We start from the raw sequence: 21,224 nt of genomic DNA, 5'->3' as shown, positions 1-21,224 counted from the left end.
ATCGCCTTCTTCCTATCTTGTATTCTTATGTCCCTCAATCAATATGCTATTGGTGCTCTCTTTCTCTCTCACATGCTAAGTGTATATATATACATATATATTGGCTGTCTTCTCCACCTGTTTTGTGTTTTAAATTTAAATTTTATTGATAACCACACCCTCTTGACCCTACATGCCGCAACGGAGCCTGCTTTGTCTTCCCTTCTAAACTTTGCTCATTTTTATACAGTTAAAACGAAAATGTGGTAGGCTCATGCCTGTGGGTCAATTAAAAAGATAAGAACAAGAAAATTGATCATGAATGACCAAATGTGTCACCGTGTTTAGCTTCTTCTGTTTTTTCTTTGAAATTTCACACCCCAAAGTTCAAACCTATCTTTATTTTGAGAAGACGAGAGATCAAAAGTCACAACGATCAGAAAAACATTCTGTGGAAAGAAGCTTCTGATTAGTCGGAGGGAATATTTAAGATAAAGATAAGGTGGTTTTTCATAGAAAGAAGTTGAATCCGGTGGAAGGTTGAAAAGCAAGGCAGCAGATTAAAAATAAAAGAATACAAAAAATACTTAAAAAAAAAATAAGGAGGGGGGAGTCAACCACCCCCCAACTAATGCAAGCAAATAAGGCAGTAAGGCACATGGAGCATTACCTCTCCTCAAAACTCATTGCCGTTTACCCCTCTATATCTTGCCCTCCTCCCCCAACATCCCCTTTCAAGAGAGAGAGAGAGAGAGAGAGAGAGAGAGAGAGAGAGAGAGAGAGAGAGATCTTAAATTTCCTAACTTAGGGGAGGAAACTAGTAGCATTTCTGATTTCAGAGAGAGGGAGAGATGGGCAACCTTCTTTTCCTACTGCCATTGATCTTTTCCATCCTCCCTGTGCACTCACAAGACAGTTGCAGCTCCAACCTGGCTCTCCCCGAATTGGTCACCTTCAACATCACCTCTCTCAGTTGCATCTCTGCATGGGACAGTCAAAACTTCATCCTCAGGGTAAGCCATCCATCTCCACTCCAACCATTGTCCTTGGTGCTTGTTTCGATACCTTAGTAAGCAGATTGGGCATAAAAAATCTGGCTAGATCCGGATTTTCGAATACCATACATCTAACCAGCGGATATTCCTTGCACTTCCCTCATTTGAAAAGAAGGGAACTGGAATTCCATTTCCAAGTCCTACTTCCAAACACCATCCAATATTAATGTTGCATTGCATGACAGCTATTCTTGGCTTGACTGGCTTAGATCTAACTCAATTGTGTCTCTGCAGTACAAAAACACCACACCGGGCCTATGGACCTTTGTGCTATCAACCCCAAACTCGAACTCGTGGGTCGGGATTGGGTTCTCGAAGAACCACAGAATGGTCGGAGCTAGTGCGATCATCGGTTGGCCGGCCGCAAGCGGCGGGGGAGTGATCAAGCAGTACTTATTGAGCGGGTACAGCACTGGCACGGTCCTACCGGATCAAGGAAGCCTGAGCCTGGGCAACACAGCCATAGTGTCCAAGTCATCTAGGCTCTATCTGGCGTTCCAGTTGAAGGTGGACACGCCCGTGTCAGGAGTCATATACGCAGTAGGCCCACCCGATGCAATTCCATCATCCAATGGCCTTCTACAAGAGCACGTAGCCGACACCTCCACCAGTCTTGACTACACTACAGGTTGGTTTCATTTTGTCATACCCTCATCAATTCATGCGTGCAAGGACCAAAAGGCTAGGACTGATGAAGGGCGAGTCTAAGCGGAGCACGGATCCCGTCATTTGAAATAGGATGGGTTCCATCATACATTCAATCGTAGCCATCCATCGCGGATGGCAATGGCTAGGATTGAATGAATGATATTGGAACCCATCCTATTTCAAATGATGGGATCCGTGTTCGTCTAAGCGACGGCATATTGGTCAACTAAGTTTATAAGTAGGGATCTAAACAGGTCGCATTCCATTTGGATTTGGAATCAAGTATCATTTAATCTGATCAAATCTGAAGTCGAAGGGAAAAAGCTCTTAATATCATGATCTTGTTACCAATTTAAGCTGTGATTTACTGTGTCAAATTTGACTGAACAAAGGATTGGGATCATCATCATCAAGCCTTATCCCAACTACATGGGATCTGCAGCTTTTTTAGTCCTATTTTTCCATCTTTGTCTATCTAGAGCTACAACTTGGATCGCTTTGCAAAGGATTCAAATATCAGACCAAAACCCAAATAGTTGATGTTCATGCTGCTGAGGACACAAAGGGCTCATATACAGGCTCGGCATAAACGAGCCGACTCCACCCTGATCTGCATCCAATGGTGATTGGGCCGATCCAATTGTAGTTTGAGTTTCTTCATGGCTCAAAGGGAAATTAGCTACAACACAAGGGGTCCCATGAGCCAACTTTGGCACACATTTGAGACTGTACGCCCAAGAACTGGGTCAGGTTGCATATACAGGTCACGTTAAATCAAAAGCCTATATGACCTTTGAACCGCAATTGGATATGGTCTAGTACAAAGGCGTTGCCCAACAACATGCATGTGCACCCTCCCTAAAGTATGTGTCCTTTTGGCTTTACTTAAAGGATAATTAAATTGCCAGTTGCAAAACAAGTGGTTTATTCCTTCCCCTTTGGCCTAACAACTCCTTGGTCCAGGGTTGACCAAATTAATATGACCTCATAAATTTTCTCAAGACTAAGATATCCCCAAGTCATACCATTAATTCCAAACCTAAGTGCATGTTATGGCTCTCTCTCTCTCTCTCTCTCTCTCATTGGCACCATTAGATTAAGCTTAGCATGAATTATTTCCAATAATTGCCTAAACATTAAACTTGGCAATATTGTTTATGGTTTTGTAGGGCAAAGTTCTGGAGGTGGATCATCTTCACCACTGAAGACAAGCCATGGAATAATCAATTTGCTTGCATGGTGCATAATTTTGCCATTGGGGATCATAGCAGCAAGATACTGCAAGAACTGGGACCCAGTCTGGTTCTACACCCACCTTGCTCTCCAAATAACCGGTTTTAGTCTTGCAATTGCCGGAGTTGTAACCGGGATTAGTCTTGAAGATCAGGTCGGTCAAGATGTTGATGCACACAAAGCCCTTGGATTCACAGTGCTTGCTATGGCATGCCTGCAGGTATGCATGATTATACATATCACACCACTTAAACCTGTACTTCAGACTTTGCTGTTAATTTCCCACAACAGGCCTACTCACACGGTTATGAGAATACGTGATTGTTTTTGTTTTTTTTTTGTTCCGGGCATCCCACGATAAAGTTCATATGTGCACACCTATGTTTTTCTTTTTCTTTTTTTTTATGACCAAGAACCCTTGCCGAGAATTAGGTCATTTATAATGGGCCTGCATGCCCCCTGCAAGATAAACCCTGGGAGGGGTCACCCACACCCAAGCTTTTATGGATCCCACCAGTTGAAGGCACCCGTTTACTGGATCGGAGTCAAAACATTGAAAAAGAAATTGTAATGAGTGAGCCATCTTAGCGTTTTACTACCCAAGCAGTGGGTCAGTACATTTGGTTTCTAAACCATCTGGAAATTGGAATAGTCTGATACCCTGAATAGGTTTTCTCATTATTGAAAAAAGAAAACAAAAAAGGAAGAAGATATTCAATCATACTTTCTAAGTGTTAGAAGGCTCCTCTATTTAACAACTTGAGCAGATCGCTACTTGTTTTGAAAGTTGGTCATGAAGCTAGGATTATTTCTAAATTTTCATATGTTATTTTGTAGGTGAGTGCACTACTGGCTCGACCAGATAAATCTTCAAAAGTCAGGAAATACTGGAACTGGTATCACCACTGGATTGGGAGGCTTGCAATTGTGATTGGCATTGGAAACACCTTCTATGGGATCTCATTGGGAGATGCAGGACTCTCATGGAATGTAGGCCTTGGGGTTACCCTTGCCATTTTAGGACTAACTTCCGTGATCTTGGAAGTCAGGATGTGCATGAGAAACTGATGGTGATGCATTCCATTTCAGCTCTTGCTTCATCATTTTGTTCACTTTCATCACATTTGCCTGTCTTTTTCTTTTTCTTTTTTGTTAGTTATCACCATCAGTCCCATTATTGTTTTACTTTAGAGAGCTACTTGTGCTTCAGTCATTGTTATATATATAATATGGGTTTACTCTTTTTTTGTTTGGAAGAGGACATCACAAGGCCCCAAGTGTTGGATTATCGAGAAATGCTTTGCTTGCAAGAGTGCATAGACAATGTCATCCATTCACGTGCATGCTTAGGTAGTAAGACAAATAGCACATGAAATTAAGGATCTAGCTTGGCGTGTGGCTCTATTACTTCCAATTTGCTTGACTCAACCCTAGCACAAAAACAACATATAGGCACTTTCCCGTGAACCATGACCAATTTCCAACTTCATGAACTCCAAGATGGAGAGAGAGAGATCCCAAAGGAAAAACTCGATATTGAATGAAGGGCTTTCAATGTATCGGGTTTGGCTTGGATGCTCCACCCAACCCGGTTTTGGATTAGCCGGTTTGGCAAAAAATATAAAACCCGTATTAAATTTTACCGGGTTTCGGTATTCCTTTTAAGAACCGATCAGATCCCGGTCCAGAGATGGCTTCTGCTGTTAAAGTGTCAGATCGAGTACCCTATCAGATGAAAGAAACATCCAATTGGGTAAAAGGCCACCACGAGAGAACTCAAAATCGTAGTTATCTGGTCGGGTATGGGTTCTTTCATGTCTGACTGATGTCGCCAGCCCTACTTGAATCCAATGGTTTGTGCCATATGTGCATTTTCCAACTTTTGAAACCAAAGGTTTTGGGCCATTTTAGATCCTATGCAAGAAGGCTAAGGGAGAGAGTGAGAGAGAGATGTTGACTCCAACAGTTTGCATTAAAAAAGGATCCTACCCTCCTAACATATGATGTCAAAGAATCTATAGCGATCCTAATTGTCCAACTGATGCATGTGGACAGCTAAGATTGGTCTACATTTAGGTGAAACCGTGTACTAATCCTAGCCATTGGTTGGACTGTTAGGATTGAATGCAGAATAAATTCCATCTTGTCAAATGATGGGACCCGTTCTCCTTTGTATTTCTATCTTTGAAACCAAGGATTTTGAGCAATTTTTTTTTTTTTTGAGAGAGAGAGAACAGAAAAGGATTTTGAGCAATTTTAAACCCTGCCTTGTAAGAAGGACAAGTTTGTGTGTCGATCCTCATTCGTTTCATATCCCTTATGGACAATGGTGTAAAAGCTCACTAACCATAAAAGGCAGAAAGCATGCTTCATCAATTTTGAGAAGGATCAAAACGGCAGAAAGGAGAAGACACGGAAAAGATGAAAAGTGTTAAATACTATGCATGCTTCATCAATTTTGAGAAGTATCAAATAAGATGAGTCATTTTGTTGGACTTGGTTATTCTCTTATTGGATAGGACTGGATAGCATGCTTTTCACTAAGGCAGATTCACAAGTAGATGAAGCGAATAAAGAATCCCTTCTCGGAAAACTCAAAGGAGAATAGGATATATAAAAATGAATGAAGGGGAAAAAGCGAACTTATTTTTGAAGAAAGCAAAAACCACTAACAAATCCATCACATTCCCTTTCGAACAGAAGTTCGTGTGTGTGTGTGTGTGTGTGTGCGTGCGTGCGTGTGTGTGTGTGTGTGAGAGAGAGAGAGAGAGAGAGAAATTCCTACAGGAAAAAAAAAAGGAAAAAGAAAGAAACAAAGCCCACCGTTTCTTGAATTTTGAAAACCACCCTACCAACGCAAGAATTTAGCAGCTGCATGGGGTAGTGCACTTAGAATTATGCAAGAAAATATGCAGAAAAATTAACCTATGAAAGCTGAAAGCCGACAACCTATATAGAGCAAAAAAGATATACTAACCAAGGGGTGCTCCGCTTGCTTGGTAGGAGCAGTTAGTGCACGTCACCTTGTGTGGGGAGGTATGATTGTAAAACTGATGGTCGGTCTATCCCTGGCTTACCTATCAAAAATACATATATCATAAATGGTTATCTTAAAGGACATCCAGAAGTAACTTCCATGAAAGATAATAATAAAATATGGGTCAATATTGGCAAATAATAAAGGTGCAAAACTAATGAGCTAGAAATCATAGGTGTAAGTTGTATCAACTGAATCTAACCACGTAGATATGTTCAACATGGTCTGTTTGCTAAAGATCGAGCCTTGGATCATGCTTTTCTCATATAAAAATGTGATCTTTTGGGTTATGAAAATTTGGCACATTGTAGGCCATTGATTTTTGGATCCCTTTAAAAACATAATTACTTGTCATAATCACATGATTTAAAGCAAGTTTTTTACTAAAAAACAAACCATGTAGATCACATCCCTAACATTAGATCTACAAAAACTAAAAAAAAAGTGATTTCTACTCTTTAGTTTTGTACTTTCATTAGTAGCCAATAACCCAATAATTGAGTTAATATTGGCCACTAATGAAGGTATGAAACTAATGATCTAGAAATCATAGGTGTAAGTTGTATTGATTCAATCTAACCATATAGATTATTCAACATGGTTTGCTTGCTAAAGATCAAGCCTTGGATCATGCTTTCCTGATGTCAGAATTTGATCTTTTGAGTTATGAAATTTTGGCACATTGTATGCCTTTGATTTTTGGATCCCTTTAAAAACCTAATTACTTATCATAATCATATGATTCAAAACAAGTTTTTTACGAAAACAAACTATGTAGATCACATCTGTAACATTTGATTTACAAAAAATTTAAAAAAAAATTGAAGAAAAAAGTGATTTCTTCCTTACCTTCATTAGTAGCCAATATTTACCCAATGGGTTAATATTAGCTACTAATAAAGGTGCAGAACCAATTAATGAGCTAGAAATCATAGGTGAAAGTTGTATTGATTCAATCTAACCACATAGCTTCGATCAAGCATTGGGTCATGCCTTTTTATGTAATCTTTTGAGTTGTGAAATTTGGCACATTGTATGCCCTTGATTTTTGGATCCCTTTAAAAACCTAATTACTTGTCATAATTCCATGATTCAAAACAAGTTTCTTACTAAAAAAACCAAAACCAAAAACAAACCATGTAGATCACATTTGTAACATTTGAACTACAAAAAAAACAAAAAGTTTTGAAAAAAAAAGTGATTTCTACTCATTACTTTCATACCTTCGTTAGTAGCCAATATTGACCCCCTAATTGGGTTAATATTGACTATTAATGAAGGTACAAAACTAATGAGGTAGAAATCATAGGTGCAAGTTGTATTGATTCAATCTAACCACATAAACAACATGGTTTGTTTGCTAAAGATCAAGCATTGGGTCATGTTTTTCTGATGTAAAAATGTGATCTTTTGAGTTACAAAATCTTAGCACATTATAAGCCCTTGATTTTTGGATTCCTTTGAAAACCTAATTACTTATCATAATCACATGATTCAAAACAAGTTTTTTACTAAACAGACCATGTAGATCACATTCGTACCATTTGATCTACAAAAAAACTAGAAATTTTGGAAGAAAACAGTGATTTCTACTCATAAGTTTCATACCATCAGTAACCTAATTACTTGTCATATAACCTTTATCATCTGAAATAGCTTAAACAAGTTGCACATACGTCACCCATAATTAATCAAAATTTATATGAAGAAAATAAAAAGACTAGCAAAAGCTGCTAGAGGAAACAGGAAATCTTATGGGCGACCGAGGTTAAACGACTCATAAGGCTATCCTCAGACAGTTAACCTAAGGTTCCTGCCGATGAAATTGAAAACCATATTATAGTAAACCATATGGTTATTTTTTTAGAACTCAATATTCCACAGCATGAATCATGTATCTCCGTCGAATTTTGCAAACAAATGTCATATGTAAGAATATGTGGAGTCTCTCTCCTAAGAGCTGTAAATGTAGTTATAGTTGAGGATTGCAAGATCATTATCTTTAGAGCATTTCCTTCCATCTGGATAGGTGCCATTTTCATTTGGCTCATATGAATTCAAATCTTTTATTGGGTTTGGATTAGAATGCTTGCATCCAATCTTCATCTATCCCTCAAACTAGACGTGGGTGGAGCGCAAAGGCAAAGTTTTGTTCATGTCTTTCCAAACTCTTATAGGCAAGGCTTTTGTAAGAATATCAACAACTTGATCACATGATGAAAATGCAAGGTCAATAGCGGCAATATATCTTGCCGCCATTGCCTTATTTTTTGCCAGGCCTTTAACGGCAAGAATTCTTGCTGACAAGTCACCAAAAAAATGACCTTTGTTGAATAATAAAAGCAACATTTATAGCTCGCTTTTAAAAGGTGAACCAATAGCAATGACGAGTCTCACCGAAACTGGAAACACCAATAGCAGTGTGTCAAATAATAACAATGAGGTTGTTTTAACGACGAGATATGATATAATGGCGAGGTTCCTACCTTGCCGCTATAATGGGGAGAACTGACTCGCGGTTATAGGCTATAAACCTGCAAAAAAACAAAAAATTAACAGTTGTCGTCCTGTTTGTTCTAGGCGCATTTGCGTATTTCCTGTCTCGAGGGCAATAAAAATACCAATCGAGATTTCTGGTCTGAAGACAAGATTTTACTGCACCAATTGTAAAAATATATCAATTAACGGATGCAGGATTATGACCAACACCAATGGACAAGCACCATAAACTTACCAAATCAACAACTTTTGAAAACAAAATTCAGAAAGCCACAAAAAAACATCTTTATCTTTGTATCATGAAATGGAATTGCAATAAAACAAGGAGGCATGCAATTGTAAATAGGATAAAGGCCGATACCTGGAAGATTCCAAGGGGCAAAGTTGTAGATGTAAAGCTCCATAGAATGAAGATTTTGATGATTGACATGACTATTGATACACCAGAATAGCAAAGAAAAAAGAACAAAACCTAGTCTAATTTCAGCATATAACTCCATAGGATGAAGATTTGGATGATTGACATCACTATTGATACACCAGAAGAACAAAGAAACAACAACAAAACCTTCTGTCTAATTTCAGCATCATTCACATCCCTAAGATTCCGACAATGAGCTTTAAGTGCTGCCTGTTCCTTTTTCAGGGTTTGAACAGTATGTCTTAGTTCGTCTACTTCAGCTTGTAATTCCATAACAATGGGCAAATCCTGCTGCTCCGCAGCTTCCAATTCCAAAAGTTCATTCTCCAGTTGCATTATGATAACCAAGCATCAGAGCAAACTTAAAAATTTCAGGTATTAACTGTGTAAATCAATGACACAGCACTACATTGTGACAATACAAATATGACATTTCATATAAAATAAGGACTCAAAGATAAAAGAATAATGCATCTTCATCTAGCTCACCCAAAACAAAGTGTGCACCAACTGCCTAGGCAATTACAAACAATTCCTTGGACTACTGAGGGGGTTTGCATGAATAGCATGAATATTTAACATATGTTCTAACAAATAAGAGGTAATGACAAAGAAAACTACAGGTGGTTTTACTATTCTCCATGTGTGATCTGCTATCCCAGCTGAAGCTCCATGAGGGTGAGTATATGGCATTCCTATGTGAATATGCATGACGAACAGAGGATCCAGTATTTTCTCCATGAGGTACAGTTTTCTCTCGCAGCAACGCAACAAACTGAACCCATGATTATTTATCAAAGAACAATCTACCCTGATCATAGGAAAACCACGTGTTTCCGCCAAGGCTGGTCGATTCTTAGAACAGATAGCACTGGAAAGCCATCTCTTCTAAAATTGACATGTCCTCCTATTAATACTGAAAGAACTCTCGATATTTGGGAATCGGCTGCTTCTTTTCTCTCTTAGCAGCTGCAGTAATGCTACATTATCCTTAATAGGGTTATAATAACCTTACAAGGACAAAAATGCCCCTCATTAGTAACACATGTTACATTAAAATACAAATGAGACAAAACACGTGATTGGATATGGATCATTTATCGGATCCATATCCAATCCATACTTCACATTCTAATACCCTCCCTCAAGTTGTGCATGGGCTTGAACCATGTGCAACTTGTTCTTCAGATACCAGAAGCGGTGACTTGTAAGACCTTTTGTAAATATATCGGCAACTTGGCCTTCTGAAGGCACATAAACTGGTTCAATCTCTTTGTCGGCTATCTTTTGTCTGATGAAGTGTTGATCAATCTCAATATGCTTAGTCCGACTGTGATGAATAGGATTGAATGCAATTTGTATAGCACTTCTATTATCACACATAAGTGTTGATTTTGAGATATGCTCTCCCATTTCTGTAAGTAGATGCCTAATCCAAGTCACTTCTGCTGTGGCAGCTGCCATAGATCTATGCTCTGCCTCTGTGCTAGACCTTGCCACAGCCTTCTGTTTTCTGCTACTCCATGAGACAAGATTTCTCCCAATGAAGACACAGTATCCTGAAACAGACCTCCTCTCATCTGGATCCCCTGCCCAGTCTGCATCTGTATAGGCCAGTATGTCATGTTTTGGTGTCTTCCATGAAGATTGAATATATGTGAGTTCATCACCCATCGTTCCTTTTAGATAGCGAAGGATGCGTTTGACAGCATCCATGTGACCAGTCTTTGGTTCATGCATAAATTGAGATACTTGATTAATAGAATATACAATGTCTGGTCTAGTAAAGGTAAGGTATTGTAGCATACCCACTAAACTGCGATACTTGACTGCATCAGGATATAACTCACCATCACAAATACTGAGCCTTTGGTTGACAACACTGGGTGTGGATAGAGGTTTACAATATGTCATTCCTGCTTTAGCCAGAAGATCAAGAGTATATTTATGTTGAGTTAATGACATTCTTTCATCTTGTCTGTTTAGCTCTTCACCAAGAAAATATCTCAGCTCCCCAAGGTCTTTCATTTTGAATCGCATACTCAACAAAACTTTAATTCGCTGAATGTGGTCTGGAGCATTACCACTGATAATAATATCATCAACATATATGAGTAAGAAAACCATAGTGGTACTGTCCCTATATATAAACAGAGAATTATCAAGTTGAGAACGAAAGAAACCATGTTTCTGGATTTCTAAGGAAAAGCTTTCAAACCATGACCTAGAATCTCTCTTCAGTCCATACAAAACTCTGGTTAATTTGCATACATATTCTTTTGGGTCTCCCTCTGCATAACCTTGAGGCTGCTCCATGTAGACCTCTTCCTTTAAGTCCCCATGAAGGAATGCATTCTTAACATCAAGCTGACTAAGGATCCATCCATGTTCAATCGCCAAGCCAAGTATAATGCGAATAGTTCCCATTTTTACCACTGGACTGAATGTCTCATCATAATCCTGACCATACTCTTGAGTGAAACCTTTGGCTACAAGACGCGCCTTGTACCGTTCAATGCTACCATCCGGTTTATATTTAATTTTATAAACCCATTTGGAACCAACAACATTTTTATCTGGAGGGCAGCCAACTATCTCCCATGTTTGACACTCATGAAGTGCCTCGATCTCCTCATTCATCGCTTCAATCCATTTGTTGGATTGGATAGCTTGATGAAAACCAAGAGGTTCATCGTGTTTTTCAATCTGGGATAGAAAAATCTGAAAGTCCATAGAAAAGTTGTCATAACTGACCCACTTTTCAATAGGATGCCTTATCCTGCCTGATCTTCTTGGTGCTTCTCTGTTATTAGATAATGCAATGTGTTCTTCAGCAGGTACATTTGTTTGCTCTCTAGATCTCCTGGTATACACATTACCTTTGTATCTCAGACACTCTGCTTGTGATGTATCATCTGAAACTGTCTCACCATGTATGTTTTCAGGAGTCAAAATAGTATGCCCAGCAGCATGTGAAATAAGTTCAGCACTAAGCCATGGGTCATACCAATTAGCAACTGCACCAATATGTTCACGATTGACGTCTGCTTCTTTTCCCAGAAAACTATTTTCATCAAAGACAATATTTATGGAAATTCTAATCTTCTTATTGGCAGGATCATAACACCTGTACTCCTTATGTTCATCTGCATAACCTACAAATTGGCACATAGAGGCTTTGTCCTGAAATTTAGTCCTCATGGATTTGTCAATATGTACATAACATGTGCATCTAAAAACTCGTAGGTCATTATAATCGGGATGTGCACCAAAGAGAACATAATAGGGAGATTGATTTTCAAGAATAAGCATAGGCAGACGATTTATCACATGAGTGGCAGTGTGAAAAGCTTCAGTCCAAAGTGCAATGGGTAAATTACTCCCATGCATCATACTCATTGCACTTTCCACAATATGTCTGTGTTTACGTTCAGCAATTCCATTTTGTTGTGGAGTGTACGGGTAAGAAACTCTACGATGCATCCCATTATCTTGGAGAAAATCTACAAATTCTTTGGAGGAATACTCACCACCTCCATCACATTGAAGAATTTGGATATTTTGAGCGAATTGATTTTTAACATAGGCATGAAAATGACGAAAAATGAAAAAAACTTCTGATTTGTGTTTTATAAAGAATATCCAGGTAAAATGAGAGAAACTGTCAATAAAAGATACATAATATTTACTCCCAGAAGAGGAGGGATTAGGTGTTGGGCCCCAAACATCTGAACATATTATCTCAAAAGGCATGGAAGCTCTTTTATTTATTTGATGAAAAGGGAGTACATGACTTTTGCAGACTTGACAACTGGGACACATTTTATCCTTCAATGAGGGTGAAACAGACTCTGAAAGAAAACCATTGGACGTTAACTTTTCAATAAAGACTTGACTACAATGACCAAGACGATAATGCCAGAGATCTGACTTATTACATTTGGATGTACTTAGGACGCTTTTAGAAATGAGATCGGACTTGGGCTTCAGAACACTGGAGGCTGGATCTTCATTAAAGACATACATGTCTCCACGTTGCTCTCCTTTAGCGAACATCTCCTTCATTTGAAGATCCTTGACAAAGACAGAATTTGGAGTAAATTCCACAGAAGAATTGGTAGAATCAACAAGTTTAGAAACAGATACAATATTTTTCTTTATATTTGGTGCATGGACGACATCAGATAAAGGGATAGATGACTCATACAAAGGAATGAGGACATTGCCTATGTTTGAAATAGGGTGGTGAGTCCCATCTCCGGTTACAATATTAGATTTACAAAAATAGGGAGTCAAAGTAGAGAACTTACCTGCATTGCCAGTGACATGGGTTGCTGCTCCAGAGTCAACATACCATATTCCATCATCATTCTGTTTCAGATTCAAGTTGGACATAGCAGATAGTAAAAGATCCTTAGCATCATCACTGACCCGAAATGTACCTGTAGTTCCTGTACCAACATTTCTATTGTTTTGCATTCTATTCCGATTTTATGGGTTGAACCAGCAGTTGGCCTTGATATGACCTCGCTTGTTACACTGATAGCATGTGGGAACATTCTTTGAAAAACTGACATTGGAAGTTGGTGTAGGTAGTAACCCGCGTCCACCTTGGATTGGATTTCCCTTGCCTCTGCCACGTCCTCCTCGTGCACGATCAGCTATCACCCCTGTGGCAAGGACCTCATGCGTAGATGATTGTCCTGTTGAAGCTTCAGACATGCTTTTCAGTGTCATCTCATACTGAAAAAGTTTGGCGCGTAATTCCTCAAAAGAGAGCAACGTAGGCAAGCATAATAAGGATGTAACAAGAACATGATATTCCGATCCCAAGGCATTCAGTGTTTGTTGCACCTTTTCTTTATCTGAGACTGGACATCCAACCATGGCTAATTGATCTGTGATGCTTTTGACTTGATTTAAGAATTCAACAATGCTCATTCCACCCTTTCTTAACATCTGAAATTCGCGTTTAAGAAACAACACTTTAGCCTCTGATATTTGAGAATAGGTCTGAGCTAAAGCACCCCACGAAACTTTAGATGTGCAATCATCAGGAATGGAAATCAAGACTTCTTGTGACATCGTGGAAGTGATGTATGCGACGAGTGCCTGATCATGCTTCATCCAGGTAACAAATGCAGGGTTGCGAATAGTATTCGGCAATCCTCCATCCTCTTTGGCTTCGATGGTGATAAATTCTGGAGGCATTGGAGTCGATCCATCTAAGTGGCCTGAAAGATCTTGACTCCGAATAAAAGGGGCAATCTGCCTTTTCCAAGTCAAATAGTTGTTGGTAGTTAACTTTTTTGAAACTAACTGCCACAGGAAACTGGAAGAGAGACCTGAATTACCCGAAGGATCCATTGATAGACTGTTTGACAACGGAAAGAAAATGGTGGCTGGGACAGAAAATAAGGACTGACAAATAATTAAAACAAAGCCAAAATAAGAAGGTGTGTCAAACAGATTTGAGGACTAAAGGGGTGCAAATACCAATGGGTACTGATAGTAGATCTGAAAATATTTCCAGATCTGCGAATGACAGATAGATAACTAAAGGTTGTGACAAAGACAGAATAGCAGATCTGAAAGGATTTCAGATCTGCGAGGATTCCAGGAGAGACACGATAATAATTTCATATCTGTCGCAACTTTCAGATTTGCGACAGAGAAAGGGACACAATTATAAATCTGAAGTTATTTCAGATTTACGATAATACCAGACCTGCAAAATAATAGAAAAAAAGAGATAGGTGCAGAAAAGAAAAGGGAAAGAAATAGGTGCAGAAAAGAGGGATACCAACTTTCACGCTGAAAAGAAAAGAAAGTAGGGAATCTGTTGTTCACGCAATGGATGAATGGCAACTTTTACAGTAGAAAGAGAGGTCTGTTGTTCACGCAGATTCACGCAGAAGAGTTGGAGCAGCATTCACGCAGAGAAGACTGGGGTTGAGCAGCCTTTTTCAAACTGGGTTTGGGCAGCTTTTTTAGCAGAAAAGAAGGTTAGCTGTTCACGCAGATTCACGCAGAAGAGTTGGAGCATTCACGCAAAGGATACTGGGGTTGGGCACCTTCACGCAGAGACTGGAGTACCTTCACGCAGAGGAGACTGGGGTTGGGCAGCCTTTTTCAGCAGAAAACACGCAGAGGAGACACGCAGAAGACTGGGGTTTGGCAGCCTTTTCAGCAGCCTTTTTCAGCAAGAAACAACAAATCACCTTCACGCAGAGGAGACTGTGTTGGAGCAGCCTTTTTCAGAAGGAAACACGCAGAGGTGACACGCAAAACCTTCTTGCTCTGATACCATGAAAGAACTCTCGATATTTGGGAATCGGCTGCTTCTTTTCTCTCTTAGCAGCTGCAGTAATGCTACATTACCCTTAATAGGGTTACAATAACCTTACAAGGACAAAAATGCCCCTCATTAGTAACACATGTTACATTAAAATACAAATGAGACAAAACACGTGATTGGATATGGATCATTTATCGGATCCATATCCAATCCATACTTCACATTCTAATAAATACCTCATCCAATAGTATCTAACTACCTGCAAATAGGCCAAAACCTTTTAAAGCAGAATCCCAAACAGAGGCTCAAGAATGGAACTCTTCTACAATTATTATTACACTAAACAGCAGAACCAAATAACAACTAAAATACTGTTTGGGAAACAACCATCTTACAGAAACAGAAAGCAAAAGCACATAAACATTCCCACCGCTCAAAAAAGGGAAAATTCTTCTTTGCAGAATTTTGTATGATGACCAACATAGAACCAAGAACCAATTACCGTTCAAGTTATTGGATCGACATGCAGTCACATCAAATACATGATAGGAAGTACCGCGTAAAGAACTAAATTTGATACTAATTCAATAAAGCAAATATATTCTAATACAGAAATGAAAAAAGAAACACTTCCTTTTCATCCGAAGAGCCCAATCAACATCTGATCATCAGAAATGAAAAAAGAAAAGTACGAAGAAAGCCAAAAAAAATCTCAAATATATAATGTTCATTAAAAAATAAGTGAAAGAAAATCGATCACACTAAAAATCAGGTTCAGAAGAAACCCCCGATGGACGAAATCTAACGAGAAAAAGAAAAAACAACATACTCCCTAAATTTGTTCCTTACCCAAAATTCACATCAAAACCCTAAATAATTCTCACACCTAAAATTTCCCATCTTATGCACCCAGAAACGCGATTTTTATGAAGGAAAAGACACCCAACCTAGAAGAAGAAGAATAGAAACATAAGCCCATGCACCCTCAATTTCTTCCTTCCTCCAATATCCGACTATATTTTTCCATCAAAACCTGATTTTCACACCAACAATCCAAAAATTCAAGAAAATAAGAGTTCTAGATATCCAACCGAAACTCATCCAATCACCCTCAAAATCCTTTTGCACTCCAATATTGGACTACGTATTTTTATATCAAAATCATAACCTTGACACTAGTAATCCAAAAACCAAAGAAAAAAACGCAGCTCTGGAAATCCATTCGAAACTCATCCCCTGATGAATTCAAGACAACCTTTCGACACGGCGCCACAGCATCCCATGCAGACCATCAAAGTCTCACCTCAGAAATTGCCCTTCAACGTTCAGAAGGCGATCGAAACCCCACAAAAAGCAAGGATTCCGCCGAAGAAGAAAGCCTTAGCTAAGCGATACCGACGTCGAATCCAAACCCCAAACAACCAAAACTAGGGTTCTTATGTCAGTCGTAAAATTCACCGATTCTCACGCGAAACCAATAAAAAAGAAATCGACCAAAGACGATCTCATAGCAATCGTATCTTCATCGAAAGACGAAGCATGAGAAATCAACAGAACAAAGAAAAAGTACAAAGAGACGAAGAAAAGAGAGATCGAGGAGGAATTCGACACCTCTCTCTCTCTCTCTCTCTCTCTCTCTCTCTCTCTCTCTCTCTCAGAGTTTCGAAAAGTGGGGGAAGAAGGAAGCAACGAGCAAGAGAACACTAGAACAAAAACTCTCTCTCATGTGGGATGGGCGAGGGTCTCCTGAGCGATCCCTCAGGCTCAGAATTGGGAAAAAGAACGCAAGAGGCCTCCTCCTCCTCGAAGCGAACGGGTATTCGTATCTGCGCCCGAAAAAAAGGAAAGAAATAGGCGGGAAAATCGAGTAGCGGGAATCAAAGAATTGGTTCTCTAATCGAATATGTTTTTAATCCTCCCTTTTTCCCACCCTTTTATACGTGAAAACATAGAGAGATGGCATAGACGTAGCTCTATAACCGACACAACTTTCACAGTTATAGAGTAAAATTATATAACAACCATAGCCCGATATTGATAGATGACAACCGATATTGATAGATGACAACATTGACGTTACTTTATAACAACAAAATGATTGTCGCCGTTATAAAGTAAAACCCGAGCCAAATTTTGCCTCTTATTGATTTATAATAACGAGATATTTTAGTTAAAGAATAGTAGATTTGAAACTGATTCAAACTTTTGGGCGTGTTACAATAACACAACTACACATACCACAGGTTTAAAGAACTTAATTAAAGAAATTAATACAAATCAGTACTCAAATAAATTCAAACTTTACATGTCTCAACAAAAATCTAACTTAATATAAAATTATTCAAAATGAAGTTCGATCCCTTAAAAAAGAGAACGATGATGATCTGTCTGAACCCATCGAGCAACCCACCATCACACCAACTCATGTATTATCTAAAAAATGTTAAAGTAAGGGACATTAATCCACAAACATAAATATATTTCGAACACAAGAGATAAGCATTAGTACATTTTCAAACAAGCAACTAAAATATGCAACACAGCATATCGATATAAGCTTAATTCACATATTAACAACCAATCATACTTACAGCCAATATTCATGATAATTATCCTACTAATACATAATTTCATAAGTAAACAGACAATTCATAATAAACCCTACAATCATGCAGAGACTAGTAATATCAGTAATTCAATACTTAATATTTTGTTTCTCTTTTCTCGCCCTTAAGGGTACATACACAGAGTTCTTAACTTTGATTCAACCAATCCAATGGAATGTTTGTTATGCCATGTAATTTATTAGCCCAATTAATTAGAAGAATTTGTCAACTCCCATGTAGTTTCTCACTAGAGTGGTCAGTAACTCAGAGAATCTCCTAGTGATTCATACATAATCGAATCATACTCTCCATAGATTCAAGACATACCACCTAAGCTACATAATAGTTCGTCCCCCCTACAATCGATAACTGGGAATCAACCAAGACGCCTAACTCTCAAAAACAGCAAACGGTCGACCGGTCGAATGTACCACCACCCTCTCCAAGGTGGTCTTGGGTTTGAATGAGTCTTTAGTTGTTATTTATCATTAAGATCATATCTTAATTTCGAGTGCTCTCGGCATACAGGCTCCCTAGCTCAAGCTCCACTCGGGGATACTATCATAACACATGGTCATTTCATAACTCATTCAAACTGCTCGCAGTACAAACCCCATCTCTGGGTAATTGTGGGCACGATATCCTTGAGGCAATTATGTGATTATGTGCATGTCCCTCTAAGTCTTTTCATTTATTGGTGCTTAACATGCACTCGTGGGTCCCATTGAACCTAGGATCACTCACAAACCGTGTTTATGCTTATAACACATATATTCATTATTATCATGCATACATCAATACATGTTCACATACATACATCAATACATGTTCATATACTTACAGAAAGGTTGCATGCATAATTACATTCATGACTATGCTCATTTATCAAAATCACACGTGTATTCAATTCTTTCTGCTCATTTATCAAAATCACATGTGTATTCAATTCTTTCTTAAGATCATGCATCATGATACATAATTCATATTCTCATATATGACATATGACTTCTTAACATATATGATTTAATATGAACAACATTCAGTTAACATGTATAAAATATCACAAGTCATGTCTTAATCATCATTTATCATGCTTAGCAATGTAGAAAAATAATTAGGTATTAACACATGTTATTTGAAAATTTTGGATCCCTGTTTACCTAATTTTAAAAAAATTACAGAAAATAGTTTTGGCCACTAAAATTTAACTGGAGTTGCCCTAACATGTCATGAACAAAATACCAAAATTCCAGCCCCAAACTCGTTCTCATAAATCCATGGAAATTATGTAACAGACTCTATCCAGAAAAATTACATGACAGATTTTGTAACCTCTAGAAATGTTTTTCAACTTAGGAAATTTCTTGAGATTTACTGTGAAATCTTTTGACAAAACTCTTTTTACATAGTCTTCTACTATGTCTTGGCTTTCACACCGAATTTTATAATTTATTTTGAGTCATTTTAGATAGAGTTTTAGGTTTTTTTAAAACAACTAGTCAAAACAGTCCTGCAGACAAGACAGAAAAATTGTGCTTTGTTAAAACAAGCATTTCACCCTCACAACTGACTCAAACTGGACATAACAAGATTCTAAAATCAAGCCCCAAATGTATAGAACATACCAGTATTTTTATTTGAATTTGTTTTATTCATATCTTAGAAGATACAGATTTGTTTCTAAAACTAGTCGGGTTAAAAAATGGGAACAACATAACAGTCATCTCAAAAACTTATAGTGTCTCCACTAAGCAAGATCAAGGATGGAATCAAAACATGATCAACCATAAATACAGATGTTCTAAACATATTTAGAGTCAAATACAATAACTATTTAGGCTTTGTTATGCTATACAACATTAAAATAGCATTCATCATTCCTAAACCATATTTCATTCACGTATTTACATAAAAACATACACTTATCCATAATCACATGGAATCAGTCAAAGCAAATACATTGTGGATCTACAGATTCATTATCATACTAATTATCATTATTAATATGAAACAAATTAACTAATATGCTCATATAAATTAAATTCAAACATAAAATCCCAAACCAATTTTGCCTAATTTCCTCTACGAAATGGTTTTATAAGATTGAACATAGATCTAGGCATATATAAATTTTAGAATTCAGAACTCGTGCTTGCATCATTCTAATCAAATAATCAAACAATAAATATGCTTGAATTAATCAAGATCTACGAAAAGAAATAGAACCTAAGCCTCCACAAACTGATTTTTGTTTAGAGACTTAAAAATCTAGTTTTGCAAATCATTTTTTCTCAAAAACCCTATGGTGACATGGATTCACCAAAAACAGTTTTTCAAAAGTGAAAATCATCTTTTTAAAAATGTTCCAAGGTCTGATCTATATTGGCTCAGATCTGAAAATCAATCATATCATAACTCATGTGTTTGAATCAACCCATGTCTATGTGATTGATACACCTACCTCATAAGCATTTTCGAATTGGCAAAACCCTCTGCCTGCTATCTTCAAATTCAAAAGTAACACCTCTAACCATGGTTGCAACTCTAATGACTTCTCTCAACCAAAGAAGAAGGTAAAAAGCAGAAAGAGGAAAAAAGGAAGAGATATAAATATGGAATTAAGAAAGAGAAAGGTGAATGAAATAAAAAGAGAGATAAAACTGAAAATAAGAAAAAAAAAAGAGAAGCAAGAGGGTGGGACCCCCCCTCCCCTCTTATTTTCTCTTTCTTGAGTTTTCAAAAACCCTCTTTCAAATTCTCTATTCCAAAATATTGTTTCATTTTTTCATTTCTTTCCTCTTTCTCCTTTTTCACTTTTTCTTCTTTGACTTCCTTGCTTTCCTTCTTTCTATTTTCTTTATGGAATTTCAAAGAATTAAAGTTTTAAAATGAAATATCCAGCCAAGGGGGTGTGGGCCCACCTACGGGGCATCCCACCCTCTTGGTAATTTGGTTTACTTAATTAAGTATTTAATTAAGTTTGATCTATTTAGCTAAAATCTCAAATTTCCAAATTAGATTTTTGAACCATGGATTTCATATCAAATCCAAATCCCATAAATTTTTAAACCCAATATGGATCCAACTCCACTTACTAAATCCAAATCTAAATTCTAATTCTATTCAAATTCTAATTTACATGAAATTAACCCTGAGTTAAATTTGAATTTTATTTTAACTTTTAGCTAAAATTTCAACTCACATGAGATTAATTTTTGAGTTGATAAACACAATCAATTTTAATCCCAATGCATATTTGAATACCTTAAAATCCATAAATAAGACATAAAAATCATCTTTATTTATTTAAATAATCATAAAAAATTTATGGGTACTTTCACTAGAGGAATGGTCTTCGTCCTCAACATATATTCATTTCTATCCATGATCTCAACTAGGTGTTCCTCCATGGTCAAGTCTTCCTATACCTCAATATCCTTATACTGGA

The 21,224-nt window shown here is 37.6% G+C and overlaps 1 protein-coding gene across 1 annotated transcript; it reads left to right on the top strand.

Annotated features, from left to right (window-relative positions):
- The first annotated feature begins 830 nt into the window (after positions 1-830).
- Positions 831-3,983, top strand: LOC149840946 (Cytochrome b561/ferric reductase transmembrane with DOMON related domain-containing protein). Its single transcript, XM_090005165.1, has 4 exons — positions 831-992; positions 1,269-1,662; positions 2,852-3,135; positions 3,753-3,983. The coding sequence occupies exons 1-4, from the start codon at positions 831-833 to the stop codon at positions 3,981-3,983; spliced, it is 1,071 nt and encodes a 356-aa protein (XP_089861291.1).
- Positions 3,984-21,224: the final 17,241 nt, after the last annotated feature.

This window comes from Nuphar pumila, chromosome 4 (genome assembly GCF_984573655.1).
Source record: "Nuphar pumila chromosome 4, dmNupPumi1.hap1.1, whole genome shotgun sequence".
Taxonomy (NCBI): Eukaryota; Viridiplantae; Streptophyta; class Magnoliopsida; order Nymphaeales; family Nymphaeaceae; genus Nuphar; species Nuphar pumila.
This window is presented reverse-complemented; position numbering and strand designations above follow the sequence as displayed.

Coding starts and splice junctions, on each gene's coding strand:
- LOC149840946 (XM_090005165.1), top strand. CDS start 831: ATGGGCAACCTTCTTTTCCTACTGCCATTGATCTTTTCCATCCTCCCT. Junction 1,663..2,851: donor CAGTCTTGACTACACTACAG/GTTGGTTTCATT, acceptor ATGGTTTTGTAG/GGCAAAGTTCTGGAGGTGGA. Junction 3,136..3,752: donor TTGCTATGGCATGCCTGCAG/GTATGCATGATT, acceptor GTTATTTTGTAG/GTGAGTGCACTACTGGCTCG.